The sequence below is a fragment of the Somniosus microcephalus genome, chromosome 2 (genome assembly GCF_052327205.1).
Source record: "Somniosus microcephalus isolate GS21.2 chromosome 2, FLI_Smic_1.0, whole genome shotgun sequence".
Classification (NCBI taxonomy): Eukaryota; Metazoa; Chordata; class Chondrichthyes; order Squaliformes; family Somniosidae; genus Somniosus; species Somniosus microcephalus.
The window spans coordinates 81,121,064-81,136,480 of NC_140988.1; the positions used below are offsets into that span (position 1 = coordinate 81,121,064).

The following is a 15,417-nucleotide window of genomic DNA, read 5'->3' on the forward strand; positions in this document are numbered from 1 at the left end:
CTCAACAGCTTTTTGGGGGAGAGGGTTACAGATTTCCACTGCCCTTTGTGTGAAGAAGTGCTTCCTGACATCACCCCTGAATGGCCTGGCTCTAATTTTAAGGTTCTGCCCCCTTTGTTCTGGACTCTCCTGCCAAAGGAAATCGTTTCTCACTATCTACCCTATCAAATCCTATAATCATGTTAAACAACTCAATTATATCATCCCTTAATCTTCTACACTGGAGGGAAGTACAAGCCTAGTCTATGCAACCTGTCCTCATAATTTATCTCTCTGAGCCCCTGTGTCACTCTGGTAAATCGGCGCTGCTCCCCTCCAAGGCCAATATGTCCTCCCTGAGGTGCAGTGCCACAAATGGAACACAGTGCTCCAGGTGCAGTCTAACCAGAGCTCTGTACAACTGTAGCAATAACTTTGTATTCCAGCTCCCTTGAAATAAAGGCTAACATCCCATTAGCCTTTTTGATTAGTTTTTGTACCTGTCCACTAGTTTTTAGTGAATTCTGTACTTGAACCTGAGCAGAACCTTCACAAAGGGAGAAAATTGAAGGGAAAACCCTATGCAATACCATCAGATCAATTAATTCAGTGGCCGGGATTCAGGTAGAATCATAGAATGATACAGCACAGAAAGAGTCTATTCTGCCCATCGTGCCTGTGAATAGGCTCTTTGAAAGAGCTCTCCAATTAGTCCCATTCCCCTGCCCTTTCTCCATAGCCCTGCAAAGATCAGCAAAGAAATTGGTTAGACAGAATTTCCTGTAATTAGGTAGAGCAGTAATGCCTGAAAATATGATATTGTTTAACTTGTCACCTTGTGAATATCCTGTGTGTAACCTTTGATTTTTGTTTCTTACTGCAAGCCTGGATTGCTTGTTCCCCAAGACCTCTTATCTAGATGTAAAATTCCAACCTTGCACCCTGATGCCGAAGAAAACAGTGGAAGCCATCATTGTATTCTACCCGAGGGAACCAATCAAATACCAAGAAGAGATCACCTTTGCGATCAATGGACACATCCGACAGAGCGCCACGATCTTTGGCCAAGGCACGGAGATGAAGGTAGCGTTGCATCCAAATAATTGGTGGGGACTTCCTGGGGGCAGCCTAGGTCTCGTGTTGCAGATATTTCCAATCCAGGCTTCATGATCAGAGAAGTTTCAACTTCCATACTGTCAGTCACTCAGCTGTTATTAAGTGGAGAAATACAGTGTCGTTTTTGTAGGACGGCCACTTTGTACCAAGTCTAGAGTCACGGGAGAGAAAGATGAGGTGAGGTGAGGTGGGGCTGGGATTGTGACTTGGATTTCATGGGTTCCTTTGCTGATAATGAAAATTGACAGATAACCTCAATATGTAATGTCTCCACATCATGAGGCACAGTAATAAGTAGCAACATTGGGTTTTGTTTTAAAAAAAACTTCTGGTGCCCAGTTTGATGTCCAGAACTTTCCAGATAGCCCTCTCAAAAAACAGACTGCTTGGTCTAAACTGGAATTGGAGGCGACCCTGAGTTCTAACAATCTAGTGCAGGGCTACTCTATGGAAGAGAGGCCCTGCCCCGCCTCCTCAGCCATAGCTCTCATATCAAACATCGTTACACTCTAGTGTCAAGGGAAATGGAGCAGCTGGTACTGATAGTGGAGTGGAATTCTGCAGCAAGGTCCATCCTAACTCACGGTTCATCTCCCTTTTGGGCTGTAAAAGAGTTATGTGAATCAAGGAGGTGCAAGCATGGGAATGGGGTTGTTGACAATGGGGATGTAAAATCAGAGCGGTGATTGCTCAGGAATGACTGGATGGAGCAGTGGGATAAAGCAACTTTAGGATCCATGTTTGATTCTAGCCCAGACTGCTGGGATGAAATTATTTTCTCTGAGTTTGCTGTAAGGTCCAATGTGACAGCAGTTGGGGAAGGTTCAACCAATTCTCTGTACATGGGAGTCCTCAGCACAGAAATGGCCCACAATGCTGTCCCAGTTATCACTAAATGACAGTACCTCTCAATGTGAAGCCATGGATGTGAGGCACTGGGGGACTGAGGACCAGTGTTGGTCAGTGAGGACAGGGATAAGAGGCAAGCAGGACTTGGTGAGAGATACGATTCAGGCAGCAGAGTATAGGGCAAGCTGAAGTTTATGGATTATGTAGGGTAATAAAGGGATATGGGAACAGAGTGGATATAGAATCATAGAATGATACAGCACTGATGGAGGCCATTTGGCCCATCATGTCTGTGCTGGCTGTTTGGTAGAGCTATCTAATTAATCCCACTCCCCTGCTCTTTCTGCATAGCCCTGGAAATGTTTTTCCTTTCTGAAGTGTAGCCACTGTTGTAATGTAGGGAAACGCAGCAGGCAATTTGCGCACAGCAAGGTTTCACAAACAGCAATGAGATAATGACCAGATAATCTGTTTTAGTGATGTTGGTTGAGGGATAAATATTGGCCAGGTCACTGGGGAGGGCTGCTCTGTAACTTTGAGTAGAGCAGTGTAGGTATCTGCTAATGTCTCTGTGTAATTTTCTATTCATTTATCTGCATTTGTTTTAACATGATTAGTTATAGTGACTGGTTAATTACAGTGCTTTCTCCTTTCTCCCCTTTCAGATTGAAGTTGTCAATCCCAAGAACAAGGTGGTTAATTTCCAAGCTCTCAGGGTTGGACAGACTGTAAAGAAAGTGGTGCCGATAGTCAACAGAAGCTGCGCACCCCTGACATTCATTCTCGCTACAACTCCCAACCAACAACTTCTTCAGCAGACAGAGGTAAAAACCACTAATACCCGCCTACTCTTACAGTGCAATCTACCCTGAACAGCTGCTGCGATAAGATCTTTTATCAGCAACAACAGATCTGCAGCAAAATTCAGCAGTTACCAAGGTGACAGATTTCCTCTGATCACAGTGTGTTAGCCTGGGCCAATCAGGGAATAGTCAGCCTAGGCCAATTAGGGTCAGTCAGCCTGGGCCAATTAGGGTCAGTCAGCCTGGGCCAATCAGGGACAGTCAGCCTGGGCCAATTAGGGTCAGTCAGCCTGGGCCAATCAGGGGACAGTCAGCCTGGGCCAATCAGGGGACAGTCAGCCTGGGCCAATCGGGGGACAGTGCGCCTGGGCCAATCGGGGGACAGTGCGCCTGGGCCAATCGGGGGACAGTGCGCCTGGGCCAATCGGGGGACAGTGCGCCTGGGCCAATCGGGGGACAGTGCGCCTGGGCCAATCGGGGGACAGTGCGCCTGGGCCAATCGGGGGACAGTGCGCCTGGGCCAATCGGGGGACAGTGCGCCTGGGCCAATCGGGGGACAGTGCGCCTGGGCCAATCGGGGGACAGTGCGCCTGGGCCAATCGGGGGACAGTGCGCCTGGGCCAATCGGGGGACAGTCAGCCTGGGCCAATCGGGGGTCAGTCAGCCTGGGCCAATCGGGGGTCAGTCAGCCTGGGCCAATCGCGGGCAGTCAGTACGTTGGTCACTCAGCACCATAATCACTGCACTGACGTGCTCCGTAACAGAACAGCACTTATGCTGCAAATGAAAACGGCGGTGCCAAGGCTGCCACCATATCCTCACTGAAGGAGGAATGGGATTGAAATAACAACAGAAAATGCTGGAAATACTCAGCAGGCCAGGCAGCATCCGTGGAGAGAGAAACAGAGTTAACGTTTCAGGTCTGGGACCCTTCATCAGAACTGGAAAAAGCTGGAGATGTAACAGATATTAAGCAGGTGCAGAGACGGGGGGTGGGGTTTAGGAGGGGAGGAAGGAATTGAAAGAACATCCTGTACTTTTGTAAGAGGCAGAAAAGATAAAATGTTGCAAATGGGCGTGGCAAAAATCATACTGCATGCCCCCATTTTTCATGCTGTATGATTTTTGCCACTCCCATTTGCAACATTTTATATTTCCTGCCTCTTACAAAAGTACAGGATGTTCTTTCAATTCCTTCCTCCCCTCATAACGCCCCCCCCCGCCCCCCCCCGTTTCTGCACCTGCTTAATATCTGTTACATCTCCAGCTTTTTCCAGTTCTGATGAAGGGTCCCAGACCTGAAACGTTAACTCTGTTTCTCTCTCCACAGATGCTGCCTGGCCTGCTGAGTATTTCCAGCATTTTCTGTTGTTATTTCAGATTTCCAGCATCCGCAGTATTTTGTTATCGAGGAATGGGATTGGTTAGGTGGCAGTAACTGGAAGAGTGAAACAGTGAAACTGTTTCTAAACTGTTTGAACTCACATTTAGCATTTCGGGGGTACTTTTAACTTGCACTCGCTATCCGCTAGCTTCGATTTATCTTTTTCAGGTTCTAAGTCTCTTGCCGAGCAGTAAGATCACGCTGGATGCGCGGGGAGGCACTTGCGATGTGGTGGTGACTTTCTCCCCAATTTGCCGGATTCCCCAGTTTGCAGAGGAAGTGAGGATAGAGTGCAAGGGCGTGTCTAAAGCTCTCTTTGTGATACGAGGATGCTGCCAGGGAATCGTGATCACGCTGGACCAGGACTGCATCGCCTTTGGAGCGGTCGTTCACCGCAGCCTGGCCACTCGGCTGGTCATGATGCAGAATGTTGGAGACATTGGTGCAGGGTACTTAGTTCATTATTAGCGTGTACGATTCTGCCTAAACAGTGGGCTGTACCCATCTGGGAATCTCACAGTCTGGCTGCACCCGTGCAGTCAGTACACTGCACACATGTTCACGGTCACTCTCTCTTTAGGTGTCAGCTGTGGCTCAGTGGGTCGCACTCTCGCTTCTGAGTCAGAAGGACTTGGGTTCAAGTCCCACTCCAGAAACTTCAGCATAAAATTCAGGCTGACACTGCAGTGCTAAGCGAGTGCTGCACCGTCGGGGGTGCCGTCTTTCGGATAAATGTTAAACCGATGTCCGCCCTCTCAGGTGGATGTAAAAGATTCCACGGCACTATTCTGAAGAAGAGTAGAGGATTTCTTCATGGTGTCCTGACCAATACTTATCCCTCAACCAACATCACAAAAAAAACCCAGATGATCTGGACATTATCTCATTGCTGTTTGTGGGAGCTTGCTGTGCGCAAACTGGCTGCTGTGTTTCCTACATTACAGCAGTGATTACACTTTAAAAGTACTTCATTGGCTGTAAAACGCTATATTAATGGGAGTTGGTTCTTCTCTTTTCCCTCCTCAACTCCACCTATGCTGACACACAGGTTTCCCCTCCTCCCCGCATCCTCACCATGTTGGAGTCAAGACTCATCCCATTGTTTTCATGCCACAACTCCTTCATTCCAAGCATCACAACACTGGCACCCCTGACCTCCTGCAGTCTACACCTACCTTTCCCAACCCAAGTGGTACCCTGTCTTTCTCTTCTAATGCTGACTGGCCGGCACCGGTTTGCTGTTGTTATTTCAGATTACTATCTCTGAGGCTTTCCGAAACTCAGGAGGGCCGTTTTTTTTCCCAGTGTGCAGCAAGGGCACCAACCCCTGGCCTTGAATCCAGCCGCTGCAAAGATAAGGTTCAAACCCAGGCGATCAATCCATTCGCCTATCAATGGCGTTGGAAAAGAAGTGTTCGTCAATCCCCCTTAAGTACATAGATGACTGTATTCAGCACCCTGCCTGTGCCAGTCTAAGTCAGCTGGCATGTTGTGTATGACCCCAGACACAGCGTGGTGCCTCCTTCGGTTCTCCCTCCTTTACAGTGGCAGGTACACACCTCTGCTCTGCTTTTGTGCATTCCGATGATGACCTAGGAAGATCGGAAAATCAGCGTGTGTAGGCACCCTGCATTAAATCGATTTGGCCAGCCTTCATCCAGTTTCCAATGAGCTGGAGCAAGAATCATAGAATTATATAGCACAGAAGGAGGCCATTTGGCACATTGTGCCTGTGCCAGCCCTTTGGTAGAGCTGTCCAATTAGTCCCACTCCCCTGCTCTTTTCCCATAGCCCTGCAATTTTCTCCTTTTCAAGTATTTATCTAATTCCCTTTCGAAAGTTATTATTGAATCTGCTTCCACCACCCTTTCAGGCAGTGCATTCCAGATCATAACATACTGAGTAAATATCTCTCCTCATCTCTCCCCTGGATTTTTTGCCAATCTGTGTCCTTTGGTTACTGACCCTCCTGCAAGTGGAAACAGTTTCACTCTATCTACTCTGTCAAAACCCCTTGTGATTTTGAACACCGCGATTAAATCGCTCAACTTTTTCTGCTCTATGGAGAAAACCTCAGCTTCTCCAGTCTCTCCACATAACTGAAGTCCCTCATCCCTGGTAGCATTCTAGTAAATCTCCTCTGTGACCTCCCCAAGACCTTGACATCCTTCCTAAAGTGTGGTGCCCAGAATTTAACACAATACTCCAGCTGGGGCCTAACCAGTGATTTAGAAAGGTTTAGCATAACTTCCTTGCTTTTGTACTCTACGCCTCTGATTGTAAAGCCAAGGATCCAATTTTTTTTAAAAATAGCTGAGGCATGTTGTTGGGGCAGAGTTGAGGAAGCTTTGCTCTGCGTCTCATCATGCTACAACTGGCTGGGTAGTGTTTGATACTGATACGGACTGCCTGAATTGGGAAATGTTCCATTTCCCAGCATTAACACTCCTCACTGTTGCTGAGAATCGAAAATGTATGGAGGGTAGGTCTTCTGCGTCTTGCATGCGGCAAAGCATCTTCCATACTGGCATGTTCATGTTGGAGATTTGCTTTACTGGGTGTGAGGACCCTCACTGTGCCCAGGGGGATGGCGCTTGCGGGGCACAAAGGGCTTATCGCCGGGGGGAGGGAAAAACGCCCCCCGAGAAATTCGGCGGGGCGTTGCTGAGGCACTACCCAATAGCACTGGGCCACTGCGCCGCCAGGGATGACATCATTGCCATGCGCCTTAGCGACCCGCTGCGGCCCCTTACCACCTTGCAGCAGAAATTCAGCTGCGCCCCGCGAGGCTACAATGGGTGATGTCAGCGCCAGCCTCGTGGGTCGTGAACCGTGCCGACCTCCGCTCGCGGGGCGGTATTTAAAGGGGAGGTGCGGCCACGACCCGCGCCACCATTTTCTTTTTTTGGCCGACCACCAGGCCGGCCCTTCATTGTGGGCCGTGACCACCATCACGCAGCCCGGTACCACATCTTGGTGCCGGGCTGCGGCTGCGGCACCACGCTGCCCTGGTGGCCTAGTGTGAGCCATCGGAGGCTCTGCAGAGTGCACAGCGGCCCTCCCTTTTAACTGAAGGGGAGGGGTGTTGAAACGTGGCGGCGCTCTGCCGAGCCTCCGCCGGGCACTGCCGATCACACCCCGACATCACCTCGGTTACCGCCCCACCAGGAAGTGTAGCGCCCGAGATTGCGCTCCACTTCCTGTATGGGGCGATAAGCCGAATTTAGCGGCCGGGGCGGTACTACCGCATGGGGAGCTAAATGTCCGGCCTTAACTTGGTTACCGCCCCCAAATGGGGCATAACCGAATTTCGCACCCCCTAATTTTGGTTTAACAAAGCGGCTCACTGTGTTAAGAAACAAAAAGACCGACCTGCGAAAGGATGTGAATTACAAACTCTATTATAAACAGTTAAGTGAAGTAAAACTGGAAAGGTTTATGTTCTGACACAGCACTACAGGAACCAAACTCGTGAGCCATCACTGTTGCTGAACTAAATTGTGTTCACTACTTCCTCCAGCCCTACAACACTCCGAGATCTCTCCACTCATTCAATTCTAGCCTCTTGCACATCCCCGATTTCCTTTAGTCCAACATTGACAGCCGTGTCTTCAACTATCTGGGCACTAAGCTCTGGAATTCGCTCCTTAAACCTCTCCGCCTCGCTACCTCTCTCTCTTCCTTTAAGACGCGCCTTAAAACCTACCTGTTTGACCAAGCTTTTGGTCACCTGTCCTAATATCTCTTTATGTGGCCCAGTGTCAAATTCTGTGCCTTGGGAAGTTTTACACGTTAAAGGTGCTATATAAATACAAGTTGTTGTGGTTGTTGTTGTTGCATTGCACCTTCCAGAAATTAAACTTTCTCCTCCACCACTTTCATGTTGCAGCTTTAGGTGGGACATTGAGAAGTTTAAGCTGAACTTTTCGATCACCCCTGTGGAGGGCTATATCTCCCCAGGAATGGAAATGTCCTTGGAGGTGGCATTCCATCCTGCTGCAATTAACGCAGACATTTGTCTGGAAAATCTGAACTGCTTCATTGAGGGAGCCAAACCTCTCCAGATCTACCTGACCGGATCGTGTGTGGCAGCAACAGCCATGAAAGAGGTACTGCATTACAACAGTGACTACACTTCAGAAGTACTTCATTGGCTGTAAAAGGACATTAAAGGTGCTATATAAATGCAAGTTCTTTCTTTCTTACTTTCTCCCTTTCTCTTTTTCTCCCTTTCTTCCTTTCTCCCTCTCTCCCTCTTTTTTCTTTTTATCTCTTTCTTTCTCTCTTTCGTTCTCTCTCCTTTCTCTCCTTTCACTGTTTTTCTCCTTTCTCTGTTTCTTTCTTTATTTCTCTCTTTTTCTCTCTCTCTTTTTTTCTCTCTCCTTGTTTCTTTCTTTCTCTTTCTTTCTTTCTCGCTTTCTTTCTTCAGGCAGGGTGTGAATTCAGCATTGTACCCAATCCCATCAGTTTCCCAACTGGGTTAAAATTGCCCTCTTGGAAACTGGTTTACATCTTAGAAATTCCTTATCAGTCTGAAGCTGCACCGATGGTAATCTATTGGCAATAAAGGTATCATGGGCACGAACATGAACGTTACCGCTCCAGAGGGGTCCAACACACTTGGCTGAAGATCCCAAAATATCTGCGAGGTCACAGGTGAGCCCAGAGTGTGTCTGGGCCAGGTGGAGCAGTGACGCAAGGTACCGCTCGCTTTCTACAGTCGAGTGAGTTAAGATAGTGTGTGGCTGGGCCCACATACTGGATAGATCTCCAGACTGCTCAAAGTCAGCTGGTCTCATTCAGGACAGCAGCAGGGCATGGGGCTCCACAATCCCCCTGGGCCTCAGTCTGCCAGGCTCGGGTAGGGGAAATCCTGCCCGGTAACCTCTGCTGAAAAGCAAGCATGTGTGGATCAAACGGCACTTCAGTACAACTTGCCTCACTGGCGGAGTATAAACTGAGAGTGAAGCTTTGCTCGCAAGCATTAAATCGCACCAGAAGGATGTGAGCTGCAACTTTATTTTGTGCATCTTTTCGATTGTGGTGAAGCTGCTTTATACCCATCTCTGACCTATAGTTCATGTACATTGCAAACACCGCATTTAACATTCACAGAGCTCAAACATGACCATTGTAATTCTCCCAAGTTATAGAGCCCAGAAGAACTTTATTTCACATGTGTAGCCCTGGGGTGAATTCCCCTCGAGGGTGCCACTTCCTGGGGTCTATCTTGGTGCTGTGCATAGATCGGGTGGTCGATAGATGGGGCAGCAGCTGCCCAGAGGGGTCAGCAGGATCCCCAATCCACGGGATCGGGGTCCTCATGATAATGCAGTCGGCAAGCTGCCAGTGTGGAATGCGCTCACTCACAGGCATCTGGCCGATGTGCAGGTGGGAATCTGGGTGGGATGGTGGAACCTGAAGCTTCACCTTAAATGGGAGGGTGGAATCATCAGGAGTGACAGTGGGCAGCACTTCAGAGCGGCAGGTGACAGTTTTGCAAATGCATTAAATGTGAGAGCGTTCATAGCTCAAAACTCAAACCCGCAGAGACACAAGAATCACCCCTTGTTCCCCCCTCCATTTCTAAGGTATCTTCTCCCCCTTTTACTGGTCCCTCTGTGCTTTGCACCATCCCAGTCAAGAAGGTCAGCAGGTGCTCTGTCCCTAGTCTTCTGCAGCTTGCTGCTTGGAAATGTGTGTGGGGGAGAGGTTGTAGTCCAGTGGGATATTCCATCTCTCTCAGTGGAAAGACTCCCTACACCACAGGGCTGAGATCAGGGTTTTTTTCTAAATTGCAGTAAGTGGTTAAAGAAGGTCGGATCAACAGAGTTAAAAGTGACCCTTTTAACCCAGAAGTTATCCCACACTGAGCAGGTCCTTGCTAAAATATGACTGGTACTTTGTGAGGACAGGAAAAATAAGTGGAAGAATGGGCTCCATGTTTTTTCTCTTTCTCTAAATCGTTCTTCTTTCCTGCCCCTTCCCCAAGGCCTAGGCCTTTCCGGGATCAGGGAGGGTGGAAGAAGGACCCGGGTCCGGCGGGGTGGGGGGGTTGGGAGGCAGGACCCAGTTCTCCGTTCTAGTTTTGGAATTCTGCTGGGGCGGGTTGGTGCAAGGGGTGCCTGCCCTCTTATGTCCTGATCTCACCAAAAGAGGTGGGACTGGCAGGGTAATGAATCCATCCCACCCGCCCCCCCCAACAGAAATCCCGCTAGTTCCACCTTTACTGCCGTCAACTTAAAGCATGCGTGGCGGTGACGGGCCTATTGCTGTTAGGAAAGCAGCTGCTGAAGAGTGGATTGCATCCTCATGGAATACCGGCCTCTCGCCCCAAGGTGCCGCTCCAAGTTTCCTGGTCCCTGACAGGGCGAGCGCCAGGGGGTGCCGTAATTGGTACCGCATAAGAGATTAGCGTGTAAAGTTAAGGCATATGGGATTGGGGGCAAGGTATTGACTTGGATGGAGAACTGGTTGGCGGACAGAAAGCAGAGAGTAGGAATTAACGGGTCTTTTTCCGAGTGGCAGGCAGTGACTAGTGGGGTACCGCAGGGATCGGTCCTTGGACCCCAGCTATTCACAATATACATTAATGATCTAGATAAGGGAACTAGATGTAATATCTCCAAGTTTGCAGACAACACAAAGCTGGGTGGGCGTGTGTGCTGCGAGGAGGATACCGAGAAACTCCAGGATGATTTGGACAGGTTGGGTGATTGGGCAGAAGCGTGGCAGATGCAATATAACGTGGATAAATGCGAGGTTATCCACTTTGGTGTCAAAAACAGAAAGGCAGACTATTATCTGAATGGCAATAGATTGGGAGAAGGGGAAGTGCAACGAGACCTGGGTGTCCTTGTGCACCAGTCGCTGAAGGTAAGCATGCAGGTGCAGCAGGTGGTGAAGAAGGCAAATGGTATGTTGGCCTTCATAGCAAAAGGGTTTGAGTACAGGAGCAAGGATGTCCTGCTGCAGTTGTACAGGGCCTTGGTGTGACCACACCTTGAGTACTGTGTGCAGTTTTGATCACCTTAACTGAGGAAGGATGTTCTTGCCATGGAAGGAGTTCAGCGAAGATTCACAAGGCTGATCCCTGGGATGGCAGGAATGACGTATGAGGAGAGATTGGGTCGATTGGGCTTATACTCGCTGGAGTTTAGAAGAATGAGAGGGGATCTCATCGAAACTTATAAAATTCTGACAGGTCTGGACAAACTAGATGCAGGTAGAATGTTCCCGATGGTTGGAGAGTCCAGAACCAGGGGTCATAGTCTAAGGATAAGTGGTAAGCCATTTAGGACAGAGATGAGGAAGAATTTCTTCACCCAGGGAGTGGTGAACCTGTGGAATTCTCTACCACAGAAGGCGGTTGAGGCCAAGTCTTTAAATATATTCAAGAAGGAGTTAGATATATTTCTTAGAGCTAAAGGTATCAAGGGATATGGGGAGAAGGCAGGTACGGGGTACTGAGTTTGGATGATCAACCATGATCTCATCGAAAGGCGGAGCAGGCTCGAGGGGCCGAATGGCCTATCTTCTATGTTTCTATGTTTCTATGAGTGCCCAGCACCTTTGTGCGAGTGAGCCTGTTTCCCGGATTCGGAATGGGGTGAAGGCCAGAGTGCAAGCCGGAGGGCCTGCGCCCCCCCTGACCCCCCAATAATTCTGGGAGCAAAGTGGGGCACGGGTACAGATCCACAGATATCAGTCACCCCTGGTACCTAGCCCAAGTGACCATTCTTCATGTGGGAGCCTAAACACTGGGGCTATTTGACCAACAGTCACACACACTCACCTGACAATTTCCTGGCTGATTTCCTTCCTCCATGGGCCAGGGCACTTAGACCTATTATACCAGCTCTACTACTGCTTGGCTGTAATTAGCCAGCTCAGCTCAGACCAGGGATCACATCTTGGACCTTCTGGTCTGTGCAGCTTGACTACTTGTTGCTTTTGTCAGTGAACGATTAATGAGCTGACACTTTACTTCCAACACTGTGTAACAGATAGGCCATGAGGGAGATCCGTTGCTGCGCATTATCCGAGCTCATTGCTCCATTACAATGTTTACACACAGCATTCCCTTGTGGAGCCCTGAAATGAACAAGTTTGTTAAACATGAAAAAAATGAAGAAAACAGCAGATTGTTGAATGCTCATCACAACACTAAAGTGTACCTTCAACCAACATGAAATGAGATCTGCCCAATACACTACTCACAGTATCCCTCAGAACATGCACCACTTGTAAAGTGAACTACAAGGGACCCCAGAGCAGATTAGTTGACCCAGGCTCTCAGTTGGGCAGCAATTGCTGGTTGTTACTAACTTACAAGATGGAGAGAAATGTGTGTCCAGTTGTGCGTCAAAACGAAAGATCATCTGACGTGGAACGGAGCAAAGTAAAACTGCACACTACTCTCTACATAAATTCATCAACCTCAGGGAATAGGGAGTCACCACAAAAAACAAAGGGAGGCTCGGATACCCTCCTGAAACAGTTAAAGACCTTGGGCTAGAAATTGGGTACCTTAGCGCCTCCGGGGGCAGGGGTGGGGGGCGCGCTAACAACTTTTCACCCGGGAGCGGCGCCGCTAATGATTCCTGCTAAATTCAGTGGGAGTTTAGCGGCGGCAGTAACCGGTAGCATCCCGCTGTACAGCGTAGGCCATGACGACGTCATCACCGTGCGCAGCGCCCCGTTTTCGCCCCGCCTGCAAAATTGGCCCGCGCCCCCTGAATCTGCGCCGGGCGGTGACAGCGACTGATTCAGGGGGTGGGAATGGAGCGGCAGGAGGCTCGCGGGGCAATAAGTAAACGGGAAGCGGCGGGCGAGGAATCGGCCAACTTGTCGCGGCTCGTTGCGTCTTTGAACACGGGGTTCGTGACTCCTCTTGTATGCCGGGCTGCTGGCACAGCACTCCGCTCCCCGGTGGTCCAGGTAGGGCCCCGCAGAGTTGTGGGCTTGGGCCCTCCCCTTTAATGAGGGGAAGAGCCCTTCCATGCGGCAGTGCTACATGGCCCAGTGCATAACGCTGCAGAACGCATCACCCTGATATTCGGGGTTAGCATGCTAAGAAGGAAGTGGAGCACTTGAATTAGCACTCCACCTCCCTCTTGGGGAGCTAAAACTGAATTTTGCAGTCGCCAGCGCTAATTAGCGTCGGGCGCTAAAGTTAGCACCCTGGCGATGTTAGCGACCCAAAATGGTCGATACTGAATTTTCCCCCCTTGAGTTTGTGGGACTGGGTCCAGAGAGCTCAGTATAAGGGGAGGGGAGTGTCCCAGCCCAGCCCAGCCCACGTGGAAACCGTGAGGTACCACTTCAAAAATATACTGCTTCCCTGATAAAGAATACTTGCAACATGGAGAGAAAAGCACTGAAAAGTAATTTGTCAAATCTACATTGCTACCAGCAAACTATAAACCCGGTTGAAGTAATGAATTCCTTCTTCAAATTATAACATAGATCAGATTTGCCTTAAATCTTTGCCAGATGTAAACATCCCTCCCCTAGTTTGTACAGGTGATGTCATAGGCTGATCCCCGGCCCGAATGGAGGGGGGACTTCCCTGTCCTTTAGGTTCTCTGATCATCCTTACCTATTGGACCAATTCTGCATTTTGGCTGCTACCACACCGTGTCTTTCATTCAACTAGAGATGTGAGTTGGATGGATAGGATATGGTGCTCTGCAGTACTGCTTATGACTTGCTTAGCGTAATACACCAGGATTTCTTGGACTTCTGACTGTGTGCCAGTGAGAGATAGCAGCCTCTTGCTTGTTGTCCAAACGTTTATATTGTCAGACCTTGTGCATGATATTTCTTTTGAGATATGTTCAGAGGTGCCAACTACTGCTTTGTTGAGTGCTTGCAGGAGATGAGGAATCAGTTTATGCTGAGTAGAGGAGATCTAGTTTGAGAGCAAAGCAGCTGGTGAGACCATTAATTATTGTGAGGTACAGTGCAACACAGTCGTTAGTGGTAAATAATCAGGGGTAATCCAGGACCAGGCCATTCTGACAATGACATTTGACGGATGTATGAAAATGGAGCTTCTTGGGAACTGTGAGCAGTAAATTATAGTTCAGGATCTGGTTCTCCTTCGGAAGGACTTGAAAAACACATGGCTCCAAACACAACCTCAGGAGTTTGCTAACCAGTGCTTGGAACTTAGAGGGACTCCAGCATTGACCCCTGGAGGAGATTTTCAGCCACACTGTCACCATTATAACATATACACATAAAGACGACCATTATTTTCTTTATAGGTGTATTGACCTCTCCCCTTCCCCCACCTCTTGGATCCCTCGTTATTATTCAAAGTAGTTCCTGGATAGAGTAACCCACACTTCTAATTAAAGGGGAGTTGATGATCCAATTACAATCCTCAAATTTCTTTTGATAAACGCGCCACATAATTTAATGTGTATTTCATCATGGGGGACCAAGACCATAACAACATCCTTTTTTACACAGGTGTCACCATGCGAATAATGGGTTGACTATTTTAAGTCCGTTTCTGTACAAATGTCAATATTTTGTGATGCAACTAATAGCTGGCATGTTGCCATAGAGAAAAGGCAACACCCACCCATCTCTCCATGTGATGACAGTTTTCATTTTGACTATGGAGTTTGATCCTGTCCACACACCAACTTTGGAATTGGAAATCCTGGCCGATCTCCCTGCACTCACCACTTCTAACCGTTCTCTCATGATATTATTCAAGTTGGTTAGTGGATCAAATTACCCATAATTCTAGTTAAAGCTAGTGGGCAAGGGGAGTTGTTGTGCCAGTTACATTTTTAGGAAAATGTTTTACATAGGATTACATAGGATATACAGCACAGAAACAAGCCATTCAGCCCAACCAGTCCATGCCGGCGTTTATGCTCCACCTGAGCCTCCTCCCATCTTTCCTCATCTAAATCTATCAGCAAAACCCTCTATTCCCTTCTCCCTCATATGTTTGTCCAGCCTCCCCTTAAATGCATCCATACTATTTGCTTCAACCACTCCCTGTGGTAGCGAGTTCCACATTCTCACTACTCTTTGGGTAAAGAAGTTTCTTCTGAATTCCCTATTGGATTTCTTGGTGACTGCCTTATGTTGATGGCCTCTAGTTATGCTCTTCCCCACAAGTGGAAACATTCTCTCTGTATCCACTCTATCAAAACCTTCCATAATTTTAAAGTCCTATATTAGGTCACCCCTCAGCCTTTTTTCAAGAGAAAAGAGACCCAGCCTGTTCATCCTTTCCTGATATGTACACCCCCGCATTTC

General features: G+C 48.5%; 1 protein-coding gene across 1 annotated transcript in view; it reads left to right on the forward strand.

Moving 5' to 3' along the window:
• The window catches only part of LOC147122784 (axonemal central pair apparatus protein HYDIN-like), an 83,898-nt gene that overhangs the window by 11,975 nt on the left and 56,506 nt on the right, over window positions 1-15,417 (forward strand). Inside the window, exons 2-5 of the mRNA XM_085963947.1 lie at window positions 864-1,062; window positions 2,610-2,768; window positions 4,300-4,580; window positions 8,021-8,240. Of these exons, the coding sequence (XP_085820073.1) occupies window positions 864-1,062; window positions 2,610-2,768; window positions 4,300-4,580; window positions 8,021-8,240 (859 nt within the window). The remainder of the gene's footprint in view (window positions 1-863; window positions 1,063-2,609; window positions 2,769-4,299; window positions 4,581-8,020; window positions 8,241-15,417) is intronic.